The sequence below is a fragment of the Dermacentor albipictus genome, chromosome 2 (genome assembly GCF_038994185.2).
Source record: "Dermacentor albipictus isolate Rhodes 1998 colony chromosome 2, USDA_Dalb.pri_finalv2, whole genome shotgun sequence".
Taxonomy (NCBI): Eukaryota; Metazoa; Arthropoda; class Arachnida; order Ixodida; family Ixodidae; genus Dermacentor; species Dermacentor albipictus.
Window position 1 is genome coordinate 80,438,542 of NC_091822.1, and position 14,548 is coordinate 80,453,089.

Here is a 14,548-nt window from a genome sequence, read left to right on the forward strand (position 1 = left end):
AATCTGAAAATTCTGCTATTTATAGGGCCCAAAATAACCAAATCTTGGCTGCAAAGTGCCTCCAAAAGCTGGATTCCCCAAAAGTATATCAAGTGTTAACAGCTGCCAGTACAACTTCTGCAGTGCTTAATAATTGCAGATGTCTCCGTAGAAATTGCACGGTAAAACTTGACCATTTTTAAATATATATATATATATAAAGTCCGTTTGCATGCAATTTCTTATACACTTGCACTGGACTCATCATTTGGGATGAGGCTTCATTTCACCATTACAGTGCTGAAACATCATTGTCATCACCCAGAGCTGTGCTTACCACAAATTCACAACACAATAATTGGATACGACCAGAATTAAAGGCTTTATTGCATAATTTATACACGGACAACCTCACAGAAAGAGCAGTGTGCAGCAATGGACAGCTGATGAAATTACAGATGAAAGATGAGAATAGAGCATAGACAGAGTTGCCACTGGTCTAAATGTGAAGCCGCATCACTTCTTAAGGAGCATGCTCCGGAAGTCTTCATTGCTGAGGCCTTTACTGCCTTCGGCAGACGAGCCTGACACTTCCATTGGCTGCTCCTGGTTCTGTTCCGGCTTCTTCACCACTGCACGACTGGACGAACGCTGCTGCACCGCTCTGGGCATCAGTGACACCTGAGTGCGACCGCGGCCTCTCCTATGGCAATAAGACAACAGTACACAACAAACAGGTTCAATGCTTTGCAGAACATAAATGCATACACAAAAATTTGAGACAATCAGCTTGATTGTCCATACAGATCCATGGTGTTCCTTCTAGCATAAGCTAGTCAAGAGTGCGCTTAATTTCTCTTAGCACACAAGTGAGGTGAAATGTGCTGCGGGCAGCATTCTTATTTTTTGTACCGTCGACGTCAAAGTTTATGGGCCATCGGATCAGCAAAATATGCTAAATAGTTCCGCTGCCTAGCATTCAGATTTCAAACCTGCATTAGTACAAATATGCAAACAGAATGGTTTTCTGCAGCTTTACTGGCTAAAGCCACAAGCTGATCTGAAATTTCACATTTTCTCAGTTCCCGCAGTTCATGAACTTTTTGGTGCTGATACGACATCGCACATAATGATACACAAATTTGTAGAGGCAGCAAACACTTCCTTTCAACTATCCCGACTCTATCTTTACACTAAGCCCGTTACCGCCACGATGCCAGTGAGCCGCTCCATTGACAACTGCCACAAGACATTGGTTTGTATCACACTGCATAATTTCACATGTGACATATGTAGAAATTCTTAATGCCTGAGTGCTGCTCCCTTTCTTGTAGTGCTAGCAAGGCATCATTACGGCATTAATTCAACTGTAAAATATATGTAGGCCACCACAACAGTTGGGCATTCCACACACATTGCAGGTACATCGCGCACGTTCGAGGTTAATAGACATCTCAAAAGCGGGACTGCGAGCCAGAAGACTGTGAGGCTGCCATGCTTTGTTTTTCTTCCTGTAGCCCTGCATCTCCACAACACTGTCTAGTAGAAATGATGATGCCAGAGTTACCACCCCATTAGCAGGATTATTCCACTCAACAACTGCTCTAGAAAAAAAAAAAAGAAAATAAATACTTCAAACACTTATTCCTCGAAATTAAATCTTGATTAATTCTCTTATGAAGAGAAAGTGCCATTTTCTTGCAGAGTAACTCGTGAAATACGGGAGAGTATATAAAATGTCAATGTTGTAGTGGCCACTGATAAAGTGAAAGAACAATTGCCAAACAGACACTATTTTCATGCAGTACAGGTGGCAAACGGATTCACCCGAGGAGATTGTTGCTAGATGTGCAGTCGTGCATGTTATAAAGTATCATCACAGTTTTTTATTTTTACGCATCTATTCTGCCTTTCCGACATTCTTCTCTCTGGATCAGTTTGAAAGTAGCACAGCATATTCTAACACAGGAACAAATTATGGCAAGCAGAACCGCAATTTGATTGCTTCAGCCTTAGACATCATTTCATCATACACTTCAGTAGCACACATCTTATTCTACTAGTTCAGCATCACCATCTAGCTGGATAACGTTTCCAAATCCACAAAGTCTGGTGACACGGCCCACAAACAGAAACAACAAGAGCAGGAAGAGCCCACAGCAGCTGTTGCTGATAAAGAAGGAACGAGAATAGCCGAGGAAAGACTCACAGGCCAGTCTCCTTCGGTCCGCCACCCAGGGAAGCCACCTGGGAGGCGAGGGGGTACTGAGACCCCTGCTGTCCTTCCTCGGCTGAGTCCCATTTGCCCTGCCCCTGCTGCCGAGCTCCGCGCGCCGGAGGGTTGCTGATGGCCACCTGGAGCGTCTGATCGCCCATGGACATGCCATCGGTCTGCACTAACGCCACTGTGGCGGACGTCTGGAGGAGGGAGGAGGCATGAGGGGGAGCGAGGCATTGAGAAGCAGCAGCAGCAGCAGGTGACTTTTGACTGCTCTGAAGCCAAGCTTCTAGGGACATTCATTACTGCGTTATTCCCCACCAAATGTCCTTTTTTTTTTTCTTTTTGGGGTTTTACGCGCCAAAACCAGTTTCTGATTATGAGGCACGCCGTAGTGGAGGACTCCGGAAATTTTGACCACCTGGGGTTCTTTAACGTGCACCTAAATCTAAGCACACGGGTGTTTTCGCATTTCGCCCCCATCGAAATGCGGCCGCCGTGGCCGGGATTCGATCCCGCGACCTCGTGCTCAGCAGCCCAACACCATAGCCACTGAGCAACCACGGCGGGTCCCACCAAATGTCCTAACCCGTTCACTCAACCACCTACGATTTTCTTCAAAAAAGGTAAGACAACTGGTATGACAGGAAAACATTTCCCCCAAAATATTTCATGTGAGAAAGGGGGGGGGGGGTTCGAGGGCCATTTGAATTTTCTCAAATGGCTCCAAACCATTTGCAGAAAAAAAAAAAAATTCACAGAAATCTAGTATTTTTCACATTGCCACAAGGCTTACATTATCACAGTTTGTAGACATGGTTTCTTCATTGGAAAAAAAAAAACACTTTAGGTACTCATCATATTTTTGTTTCTGAGATTAGCTGAGAAATATTGCAAAGATATAGCATTTTCCAGGAGCTACATATAAGAAATGCTCGGGTACAAAAACTAAAGAATACTTTCATACAGATGTGAAAAAACATGTTATCTGCAAAATTTTGATTTGTGCCCCAATCTTGCACATCAGCCACAGAAAACCACGCTGAAAACTTTAAAAACACAGCATTTTGGCCTATGTTTAAGAGTTAAAAAAAGAACTGTAGTGCTTCTTGTAAAAATCCGGCAAATAGCAGTCTTCACAGAGAAGTATATCAGCTATTTGTACAGAAAGCTTAAAGAGGGTGATTTTTGTTTTAAAGAAGAAAAAGCATTTTCAATTTCAGCCCCAACATACAAAATTTGTAACTTGGGCTTCACCACCCAACTTTATGGTGAGAAATTCAAACTAGAATGCTACACACTGTACTCATATGTTGGTGCGGGATACGCTGCTTCCAAATTAAAAGCTGAAAGACACAGTTGTGCGGCACATTAATGTGGTTTGGCTTTGAGTTCCTGTTCACAGCAAAATTTTTTATACTTCTTGCGAAGAAATAATAAAATGAAAACTTTCCATCGGAAGTGCATTAGGCATTGTGCCCTGCTATTGCTGGTTTCAGTAAGAAAAATCATGCTACAGAGCGTAATCTAATGTTGTCATGATCCATGAAAAGGCTGATTCATGTGCATCTCAGTGCACTCAAATCAGAATTCCACACTGCACATGATTCAGGACAACAATGGGCCTTCATGTAACCATTGTAAGAGACTAGAGGCTATCCTTGTGAATGCCTGCTTTACTTCTCCTTGCCCAAGCTGCCCTGTGCACCTCAGCTTTTACATTTAGCAATGCTGCAAGTTTACGGCATGGCTTGGAACCTGCCATGCAACAACTTGTCATGGGGAGTCAATGCAGAGGGTAAGTGTGATGGCACATGACAGATGAAAATTTAGGACAGCGCAACTATATAAAGTAATGCAAGCATTAGAAAACGATGTCTATGGTGTGCATCACATGCTGTATATCAGTACAACACACGTAGACAAAAGCCACGTTCCAGTAGCGTCCCTGGTTGCAAGAGACGGTGAGCCCAAGAGGCAGTGAGCGAGAATGCAGCGTCACCAACTGCTGCCACTGAGAAGGGGTCTCGGGCTCTGGCAGTGAACACGGATAACAATGCAGAGTCCAAGATCCACTATGGAAAATACAGCCCACATCTGGGTCTACAACGGGGCAGGCTGTGAGTCCTACTGCTGAGGCCTTTCCAGGCACAGCTGAAGTGGCGAGATCGTACTGCTTCCAAGCTTCGCTGGGTTGCGTTGCAGCAGCTCGGCTGGTATGACAGCAATGTGAAAGTAGCAGCGGTCGTCTGCCGTGTCAGTATCGATTGGGATAGCGCCGACGGTGCTTTTTGAGCTTGCGCCACCACGTATACAAAGGAGGGTGGGTGGGGAGGTTGCATCGCCGAGGGAGTACAGAGTTTTCTGAAAACTTATCAAATACTCCACTCCATTCCCGCCAAGACCAGTAGACGTGCCCTTCATATTTGTCCCTCTGAGGCTGTTCCTGCAAATGCTTGCTTTACTTCTAGACTTCCTCCACCTCTCTCTTTATTTCTCCCTGCCCATGCTGCCTTGTGCACTTCTTCCTTTACACCAGGAATTCTGCCTTCAGTGCTCACAAGAATTACGAGCCTACTGTTATTTTATCACTTTTGGCGCTTGCTGGGCAAAGCAGCAAGATGAAAGAACCCATCAGGACTGCAAGACCAAATGCTGTATCTTATAGTGAAATGATAACCTACGCAGCACTAGGATAAAGCTTCAATGTTACTAGCTACAGTAGAAATATGCAGTCCACTTATAAAAACATATACAAAAAGTGAAAAATCTGGTCACTACAATCATGAAGCTTTTCGAGGATTAGTCCGGCTTCCTTTGTCATGCATTTTGTAGCTGTGTGCGAGGACGTTCTTCAGACACTAGGAGACGTCAAATAACACCCTCCTAATCCCTGCATAGAGGTGCCTGAATGCTGTGCATGCTTGCAGCATGCTCACTTTTGCTGAAGCACTGCATTCCCATGCCTTCACACCTGTATGGTCTGTAACGGAACTATTTTCTTGAAATGTACAAGCACGGAGAGCCCGCATCACAGGCTTTTGTGGGAAGAGCTCCAGCATTCTTCACCTGTCGGTGACTGGACTTGTGGGACATGCCCTCTTGGTGTTCTGGCTCTACTGAGAAAGATGCCAATCACCACACTCCCCAGCATTGTTATGCACACAACAGCACTGAAGCGCCACTTTTCTCTCCAGGTGATTGTGAGAAACCCTATGCCTATAGGAGTGGTTCGTTATAGTATATGGATCGATTGACACTGCCTTTAAGGAACACATATAACTCACATACAAGTAGCACTTCTTTTTATTCATATCCTGGCAAGATGGTGCATCGTAGAAAGATGCATTTTTGAAGATGGTACAGTCCTACAGCTACCTAAAAATAATAATAACAAAAGATAAAGAGTAAAGATAAAACAAAATAAAACCCCTGCCTTGTGTTAAAATAATTCAATAACATTGCTAAACTGAAGGATACCTCAAATATGTTCTTCATACAATGGCAGACTGCAGTTCAGCAGACAGGCACCCCTCAAACTGCCCTTGAAGATCCATTTACAGCACCCATTATCTTTTTTTTAAAATCCATTGTGTACACGTTTTGGTAGTACCTGCCAACTGCCCATCCTCGCACACAAGCAATGTTGCTTATGCTGGCTGGATATGTAACTGTGAAGTGGATGGATGTAATAAAGATTATTATTATTATTATTATTATTATTATTATTATTATTATTATTATTATTATTATTATTATTATTATTATTATTATATGTAATTGCTTTGTCAAATGCTGAGCTTGCTTGTGTGACCATCTACAATGAGTACAATCACATACCCATTGTGTTTGCTTTGCAGCAATTCACTACATTATTCTGGGTCTGCCTTTACTGAAAGATGGTTTTTGCAAAGAAGACATCGTATCACTGCATCTGATAAGCTAACGAGGTAGCATTGTTTCATTAAGATTACTGTTACACGCGGTTAATGTAAAAGTTGATAATGTCGGTATTGCTAATCATTATATAACTTGTGCACTAGCCCTTTAACTACTAATAAGAAGTTAATTTGTCATGACAAAGGTTGCACTATCTTCTAATTGTGGCATTTTGTAATACACAATGCCTCTTGCAATTTTTTCAGCAAGAGCAGTAAAAGCACTACGAAATTCCTGGTATGTATCTAAAAGAAAAAGTTTAAAGAACAATCCACACTTTTTATCACCTTTTCTAAATTTTCTGTGGCAGTCGAGGGGTTAAGCAGTGGTCCTACTGTAGCCACACAGGCAGTTACAATGTTTATTTCAAAGTGAATACAGCAGAACATGTGATGCAACAGTCTAGTCCATATGTAACCAACACATTCTGGCTAATTGGGGGAATTTAGGGTCTCCAATTTCAGCAACAACCATCAGCCTGAATGAACATGTACAAAGTGCAACAGGTCAAATCCTCTTGGTATATTAAAACCTGACATCACCATCATCGAACTCCCTGAACCACTGAGGCCCACACACACATGGGATGCCTTCTTCATAAGCTCAATGGGCAACTTCAACAAGCATTTAAAGAACTGTATTTGCACATATATAATGCGAGGTCCTGCCTTAAATTTCGGGCCTTGGAAGGCATATCACATTATATTCATATGGAAGGCATATCACATTGACTCTCCATCTGAGCCCCTATTTAAAGAACTTCGGGTACTTAAAGCCAGCGATATGTTTAACTACCGCCTTGCTCTTGGATACCTAAATGAAACCAAACAGAACTTAAGCCTTGTTTCATCTCTGGCTAGATTAAAACACAACATCCCATGTTATAACACCAGGTCCCCGGAATACTGGCATGTGCCGCATGTGCGTTCAACCTATGGTAACCAAATGACTTGTTACACTCTCCCCACTCTGCTGAATAATCTCAGATCTGCGTCCATCGATGTACGAAATTGTTCTGGCAGAGACCTGTATAATTTCTATTGCCCCAAGAATTAATTGGGTTTAACCATGTACCTAATGTTTTTCTTAAGAGTTTTGTGTATCTATATATCTATATTGTTTGTTTTTCCTGAACTGTTTCATGTGTGAAGCAAATTGTTTAAGTGAGATCTATGTACTACATGCCATTACTCTTTCCTTTCTCTATTATCGTTGTTCCTCTTTTCCTTTCATTTTCTTCTTTTTATTTTTTTTCTCGCTCCTTGCTGTCTGCTGCCTTTTGGACCTTCTGGTTATTAGGACCAGTCAAGTTGCTTCCGTAGCAACTTTTTTCCTAATGCCTTGGAACTTTGTACCACTTGTTTTTATGAATAAAGGTTATTATTATTATTATTATTATTATTATTATTATTATTATTATTATTATTATTATTATTATATTCTACAGCACTGCCACTTCGCTTCACATAAAAGTGTACGAGTTGGAAGTTGCCACTGTGAATTTATTGCAGTCTTCCTTCTCTTGATTTGATTTAGAATGCTGTTAGCGATGCATCAATGTAGTTAAGGCATATTAATTGCAACCTTGAGCAAGGTAATCGGCACATTGTGCATCAAGCGACTGATCTTCGAATTCACTCTGCGATCACTGCACAATGCACGAAAAGATTTGCCATGCTCTATTGTGTAATGGGCATTTCTGAAGTGCTGCCTGTCCAATAGCTTTGATCACATGGACTCATAGAGGACGACACAATTCTCGCCAACAGTGTTAAAGATGCCAGCAGGGATAACACATAAATTGTGCTTGCATTTATCCTACGACTTCATTTTGCAATGAAAGTTCCCAGTAATAGTGAATAAATCCCTGTGGGCATCCACTTTTATAAGTCATTTCTTTTTTCTTTTTTGTGACATCACTTAGCACTACCAAGCATCCCGGTACAAGAAAAACATACACTTAGTTGGCGACGTGCCGCACACAGATTGCATGGGATGACACTGCATCACACGGCAGCAGCTACAGCGTCAGTGCAATAGTGCCAGTTCTCACTCGGTAACAAACATGCACACACATGCATTAGAATCAGCTAACTGGATGTGCACTCTGCGAATTTGTATGCGGATGCAAATTCGTATGTGGAGTGAAACCTTGTTATAACGAGATTGAAGGGTAAGCCTAAATTACTTTGTTATATTGATTGCTTTGTTTATCTATTATTGCTCTTTGCTGCAATACATTCCCAATGGGGTGCACAACTTTAAAGGGACACTAAAGTGAAAAATGATTTCTTCTGCATCAGTAAATTACCGTTCTACAACACCAAAAACACCACTCTTACAATGATAAGACGTTTGGTAAGCCAGAAAAAGCGCAAGAACGAAATACGGGTGGTGACGCCTACTTAAGTTCATGCACCTAGGGGCTGTGACGTCTTGGGTTTTTATGGCATCATCTAGGGCCTACTAGTTATATATAGCAGTACAGATTGACTACATTGTGTTCTAAAGGAACCGAATATTAAACATGGCAAGTTTCGGGAACCATTACTCACCCAACGCGGCCCAAATGCGAAAACATACTTTGGAATCCCTGACGTCACACTGGCGTAGCGGTGTCGGGGTTTCGACGTGAAATTCAAACACTGATACTTGAACCTTCATTTTCTCATGTAATAATCAAACTATTCTTTTGAAATGACTGCCTGCAGGGTTCTTAAACAATGCTTCATTAGTCTAAACTGATTTATTGTTAAACTATTGATATTGTTAAATTTATTGATTTATTGATTTATTGTTTATTGTTATTGATTTATGTTAGTCTAAACTGATTTATTCAATATGTATTTCAGTTGCTCTCATAAACTATTATTTTCACACCCCTAGCTCAATGAAAGCCCATGTCGATATCTTCAGAGGATGAGAATACCTTGATTGTAATCTGTAGACACATACAGTTGAAAATCAGTAGTTCAGCCAATCAAAAACAGACACTCTGCGAGAGCACAGAACGTTGTGTCACTGGGAAGCCAATGAGAGCAAAGCGACGAGCTCCCTTTTTTATGGCGAATGAAGAATGTCTTAGACAAGAAAGGCGGCAATTCCAACTCACCTCATTGGCATACTCCACATATGCTATTCCTTTTGAGTGACCATTGCGGTATGTGACTAGCCGAACACCTTTCAGTTCACCATACTGTGGGAAAGAAAACAAACAAGTCATAACTGCCTTTAAAAAGCTGCTTAGAATGCAATACAGGGTCTAGAAGGAAGCCAAAAAACATGCGTCAACACATTTAGCACAGCCCAATGAATGGAACTTGAAGTCGATAACAGCAAACTGGGTGCAAACTGGGTGAGTTGGTACTGGTTCATCTTTAAAAAGAATGTTCCTTGCCTTGTCCTGCATCCTAACGTAAACAAGGAACACCTCGCCTAGTTTGCTACTATTAAACAAGTAGCGAACAGACATTTTGGGATGGAACCGCACTTTTCCAGATTTGTCTCTTCCATGTGTTGGCCAATAACAAAGGCGCAAACAATGCTCCAGAGGGCCGAACTTCTGCTGCCCACACCGAGTGTTGTTAAGCTGCTGTAACCCACCAGAAAGTTCTTCAACAATAGAAAAGTTTCAAGCTAGCCTGCATAATTTCCGAAATGCGGTTGTCAACATGCTTAAAATCAAGATTACTGTGCAGTTGGTGCACTGGTCTTGCTTTTGCACATTCCTCCCAATCACATTCAGTACACAAAAGCAGCAAGGCATGAACTACGAAGCAGCTGCCTCTGTAGCAATGCACTAGATGTAATTTCTTTTACCAATCATGCATTGCGGGAAAGCACACTTGACACTTTGCAGAAGTGTTTATTAGACCAGGGTTTTGCTTGCAAAACCCTGGAATGTCATATAGATAAGCCTCCTTTGGAGAGTTCTGGTGAAAAATGTGCTCTAGAGGGCTAGGTCATATATACCAGGTGGTGCCTGCAACAGAGGAAAATCAACTGAAGGGATGGAAGCAAGCAGCTATTGACCCACTTCATGAAGGCATCATCAGCCATTTATTTGTTAGCCATAAGCACATTTCACTCAGTGACCTTGAAAGTAACTTATCTGCAAGTTCAGTTCAATCAGTGCAGAGCTCAGATTTGTTTACAGAGGCACATGATCGTGCAGTCTAAAGCACTGTCCGTGCCGCTAAAAATATTCAAATTATGGTGCTTAACCTTCCAAAGCAACAAATGGGGTATGGAAGATATAGCTGGGTGCTTTGGATTAATTTTGGCCAGCTGTGATTCTTTGACATGCACCTAACGCTAAGTGCGCACGAGCCTTCTTGCCTTCTGCATCCACTAGAATGTGGCTGCAGTGGCTGGGAATCGAATCCGCATCCTAGTGCTCAGCAGCAAAATGCCATATGGTAGCCACTAAACCAACGCAACAGGTCAGCAGTGCCGTCTGCTAACAAATTGTGGCTCTCCAGCGGCCTTTATACCTTAATTTCAATTCAACCTATAGCTGCTTGCAACATATTAATAACCCCATGCACCTTACACTGCAATTAGAATATGAAAACTCATAAACGGAAAATTATAAGTTACCCATACCTTTCCAAAGAGCTCCTCTAATTCTTTCTCAGTTACAGAGAAAGGTATGCCCTTGACGAAGAGCTTGTTCTTTTCCATTCCTGTACGGAACTGTTAGAGGAACAGAAAAAAAATTCTGGTAATCAAAGAGCAAGGGTAGAAAGCAATGGCAGGAAACAACACGTGTCTTAGATTACCAACCACGGAACCACCATATTTCACCAATTTTTCAAGCGATTCAAGCTATTTACACCTCCCAATAGTTCCATGATTCTTTCCTATATCTTGGTTTGGATGCATGATTTCTTCATAGTTCTATTCTTAGAAATAACCAGGGAAAGCCAAAGTTGCTGCATACTTGACAAAAGGTTAGATGCTTATGTTTTGTATTCTCCCTTATGTGTTCCCATCATTCCATGTTGTAGTCAAACAGATATCAAGATAGAGCAAGAATAAAATTCAAGCCACGAGCAAATGCACAAGTCACTGTAGGTGTGCAATGCAGGGGGGGGGGGGGGTCTGCAAGTGTCTGCCTAGTGGACATGTCCATTTCGTCTGCTGCTAAAGTTGTGATTGCTTGGGCTGGGGTATGCGCCAGAAGGAGAAAGGCACACCCAGCCAATCAGCACTTCAGCAGCAGATGCACACTAGGTGGGGCCCTTAGAGAATACCCTCCCAGGTCTGCATGTTTACAGTTTCTGTAGGTCACTACATGTAGGTCATGTAGGACACACAAAGGAACCTCAGAAGAAACAGACAACAACCGTAAGTCTCGCTTGCTGAATGAATCAACTCGGAAGCTCCTGAAGATAGTCCTAGTGATACTGCTATGATCACTCCACATTGTTTCTCAGTGGTGGATGCTTTGTGTGCTGATGGTTCACTGAGGACAGCTGTTACCAGCACCACCACACATTTTGTTTAGTGAATGATGGTGGTAAACAGACAGCTATGTTGTCCTTGATTGCGTTTTGAGTGTAGTTATGGCTACACGAGCTCTAGCCCATGGCTGATATAGTTTCTTACGATGACATAGAGGAAAGAGTGGTGCTGCATCACTGATGCATGCAGGAAGACATCAAGTAGGGAGCTTCAAAATAAGCACCTTCCTCAGAGCAACAAGACACCTAAAAGGCCGTGCCTGGCAAGTGGAGTTAATTCTGACACAGCGGTTTAGACTGTGCTAGAACAATGTGTGGTATTTGTTATTAAAACATAGGCTGTTGTGTCAGGGTGGGTGGAGTTATAAAATGTAAGTAGTACGGCCGATTGGCTATTGAATCTGGAAAAAGGGAAAGGTCAGTGCTCACTGCGCACCTGTTTCAAATACAGAACCTCATTGATACGATGCCATTTCGTACAATTTCCCAATGCCAATGTTTGCAATCAAGAACAAAAAAAAATTGTGTCCGTATGTAGACACAGAACTATTATCATCAGCACTGACCCCAACGTCATTATCTTCTTCCACAGCTGGTTTGTTGCCGCCCCTCGGCGCTACCGCGCGGATGCACTTGTGCGAGTTCTCCCTCGCTCGTCATTATTAATTAATAATTAATTAAAAACACAAAGACGTAACCAATTTTACAGCAAAGCTGTTAAGAGCTAGTTCTCCCAGGACCATGTCTGCGTGTAGGCACAAAACTCCCCACACGTAAGCTGATCCTGAAGATAGTGCAATACCAAGCCGACCCGTGACAAAAGTGACACAGGCATTAAGCTCTAATCAGACGAGGCCCGATCTCAAAGATAGTATAATGCTGGGTCGACCCGCGGTGGAAGTAAAGCAGGCGTTAAGCATTCCCCAGACACGGGTCAATTCAAAGGATAGCGCAATACCCGGCGGACCCGCGGCGGAGGTGAAGCAGGCGTTAAGCACTCCCGATACGTGAGCTGATCCCGAAGATTGTGCAATATGGGGCTGACCCGTGGTGGAGGTGAAGCAGGCGTTAAGCACTTCCCATACGTGCGCCGATACCAAAGATAGTGCAATGCTAGGCCGATACGCGGCGGAGGTGCAGTTCACCACTAAGGGGCCCACATACACAGCTTCCCTGGTCATGCTTCTTCACAGAGTGGAAGAGCATCGAGTTTTTTCTCTTTATTTGCTGGTTGATACATCTCCACAAAACACTATCTTTCGGCACTAACGTTCATTACATCACCAAACTGCGACCATGTGATACGTTTTCCAGCCACTACATTCACTTCCATACATAGCAGTCAACGCTGTGGAGGCTAAAGAGACTTCTTGCAGACGCTCCGTTTGCACTTGGATATAGTTTGATGTTTTTTTACTGCAATTGTGCGCAACTGTTTTTCATATATAGACACTGTAAATTAATTACGTTTTAATCCTTGAAAACAAACACACTGGAGTATACGGCTGTGAAGACGTTGTTCTAGATCATTTTTTATTTTAGTTTTTTTCTGGTTTTTTATTTGCAACTCGTCGTGACAGCCTCCCATGCACGCTTGTGCGAGCGAACACTGTCAGGGTGCAATGAAGCATGGATGGAACGGCCAGCAAAGCACAGATAGAACGCATGGAGCGATAACTTTTCTTGACCGAACTTCTTGCGTAGCTTCTACAGCGTTGACTGCTATGTATGGAACAGAGTATAGATGCCATGTAAATGAAAAAAGACATGAGGCGCTGAACAGTTGCCACCTGCCGTGGTAGCTCCTCTGCAGTATTCATCCGTCTGTGTCACGTGAGAAAGCTGACGCGCACTTTCCTATTGCGGTAACTAGAGGTCTCCTCGCAGGTCATCCAGCACCACATTCACAGCTATAGCAGCCAGCCCCATTGCCATAACTATATTCACTCATCTGTGCCATGGCATGCGTGACATAGTGCCATTGGAAGTGTACTGCATTCATTTAATGGGCTATAACAAAAATATGTCATCATTCCCTGCTGAAAGGGATGCGAAGTAAGCGTCTCTTTTAGTTCTGGTAGCATTCTATCCTGGCGTTGCCCACCAGCTTAACTTCATTCTGGTTTCTAGTCGCCGTCTTAAACACTAACTACACAACAGAAAAACAATAATGCGCATCTTGAGCCGCTCAGGCCCCATCAGCTCACTGTGCGTTGGCATCTGGTGCCGCAACGATTTACGTCAAGTGAGCTCGTCAAAACTTCCCGTTGAAATTCTCCGGCCGACAAAGCTACTGACCTAGGTCCAAAGCTGCCTGCAGAAATGACCACAGGCGTCTCAGGCTGATCGAGCCCCACCAGGCTGGCGTGTGTCGGCGCCTTGTGCAGCAACGATTCACACAACACTTTGCGCTACATAGATGTCAGCTACACTTGGGTCTGCTAAATTGTTTAGGGACTTCGGACCATACATTTTCCTGGTTAGTACGTTTTCTCTTGCTTTTATCTTTTTCTAAGATGTGAACAAAGTTCTACTGTACACATTTTACTTTTTGCCACTTACTTGTCATGTTAGAAGTCACCAAACATAGAACAAGATATACCGTGGGAGAACTGAAACTTGTTAGCAAAACTTCTTTCTAAGAACCCTTTACTTGTGGAGCAATGATCGAGCATAAGGCCAAGCTGCATTCAAGACAAGCCAAACCTTCCACGTCCTGGAATTTCTAGGGTGTGATGGCGATGTTTAAGAAGCTCACATATATTTTATTATAGGTAGTATTGTTAAAAAATTAAAACTGGCTCTCTATCCAACAGCAGCAGGGGCATAGTCAAAGGGGGGGGGCTTTTCTGCCCCCCTCCCCCTATATTTTTTCATGCTATTCATGCACAGGCAACCAAAGAAACCCTCGGCATCAAAAATCATTCTGGATTTCGTCTAGAATGTC

The 14,548-nt window shown here is 42.8% G+C and overlaps 1 protein-coding gene across 1 annotated transcript in view; it reads right to left on the minus strand.

Annotated features, from left to right (window-relative positions):
* Window positions 1-337: 337 nt before the first annotated feature.
* The window catches only part of LOC135896073 (squamous cell carcinoma antigen recognized by T-cells 3-like), a 94,334-nt gene continuing 80,123 nt past the window's right edge, over window positions 338-14,548 (minus strand). Inside the window, exons 20-23 of the mRNA XM_065424405.1 lie at window positions 10,742-10,831; window positions 9,249-9,332; window positions 2,189-2,397; window positions 338-682 (exon numbers count right to left, since the gene is read on the minus strand). Coding sequence (XP_065280477.1) covers window positions 496-682; window positions 2,189-2,397; window positions 9,249-9,332; window positions 10,742-10,831 — 570 coding nt within the window. The 3' untranslated portion in view covers window positions 338-495. The remainder of the gene's footprint in view (window positions 683-2,188; window positions 2,398-9,248; window positions 9,333-10,741; window positions 10,832-14,548) is intronic.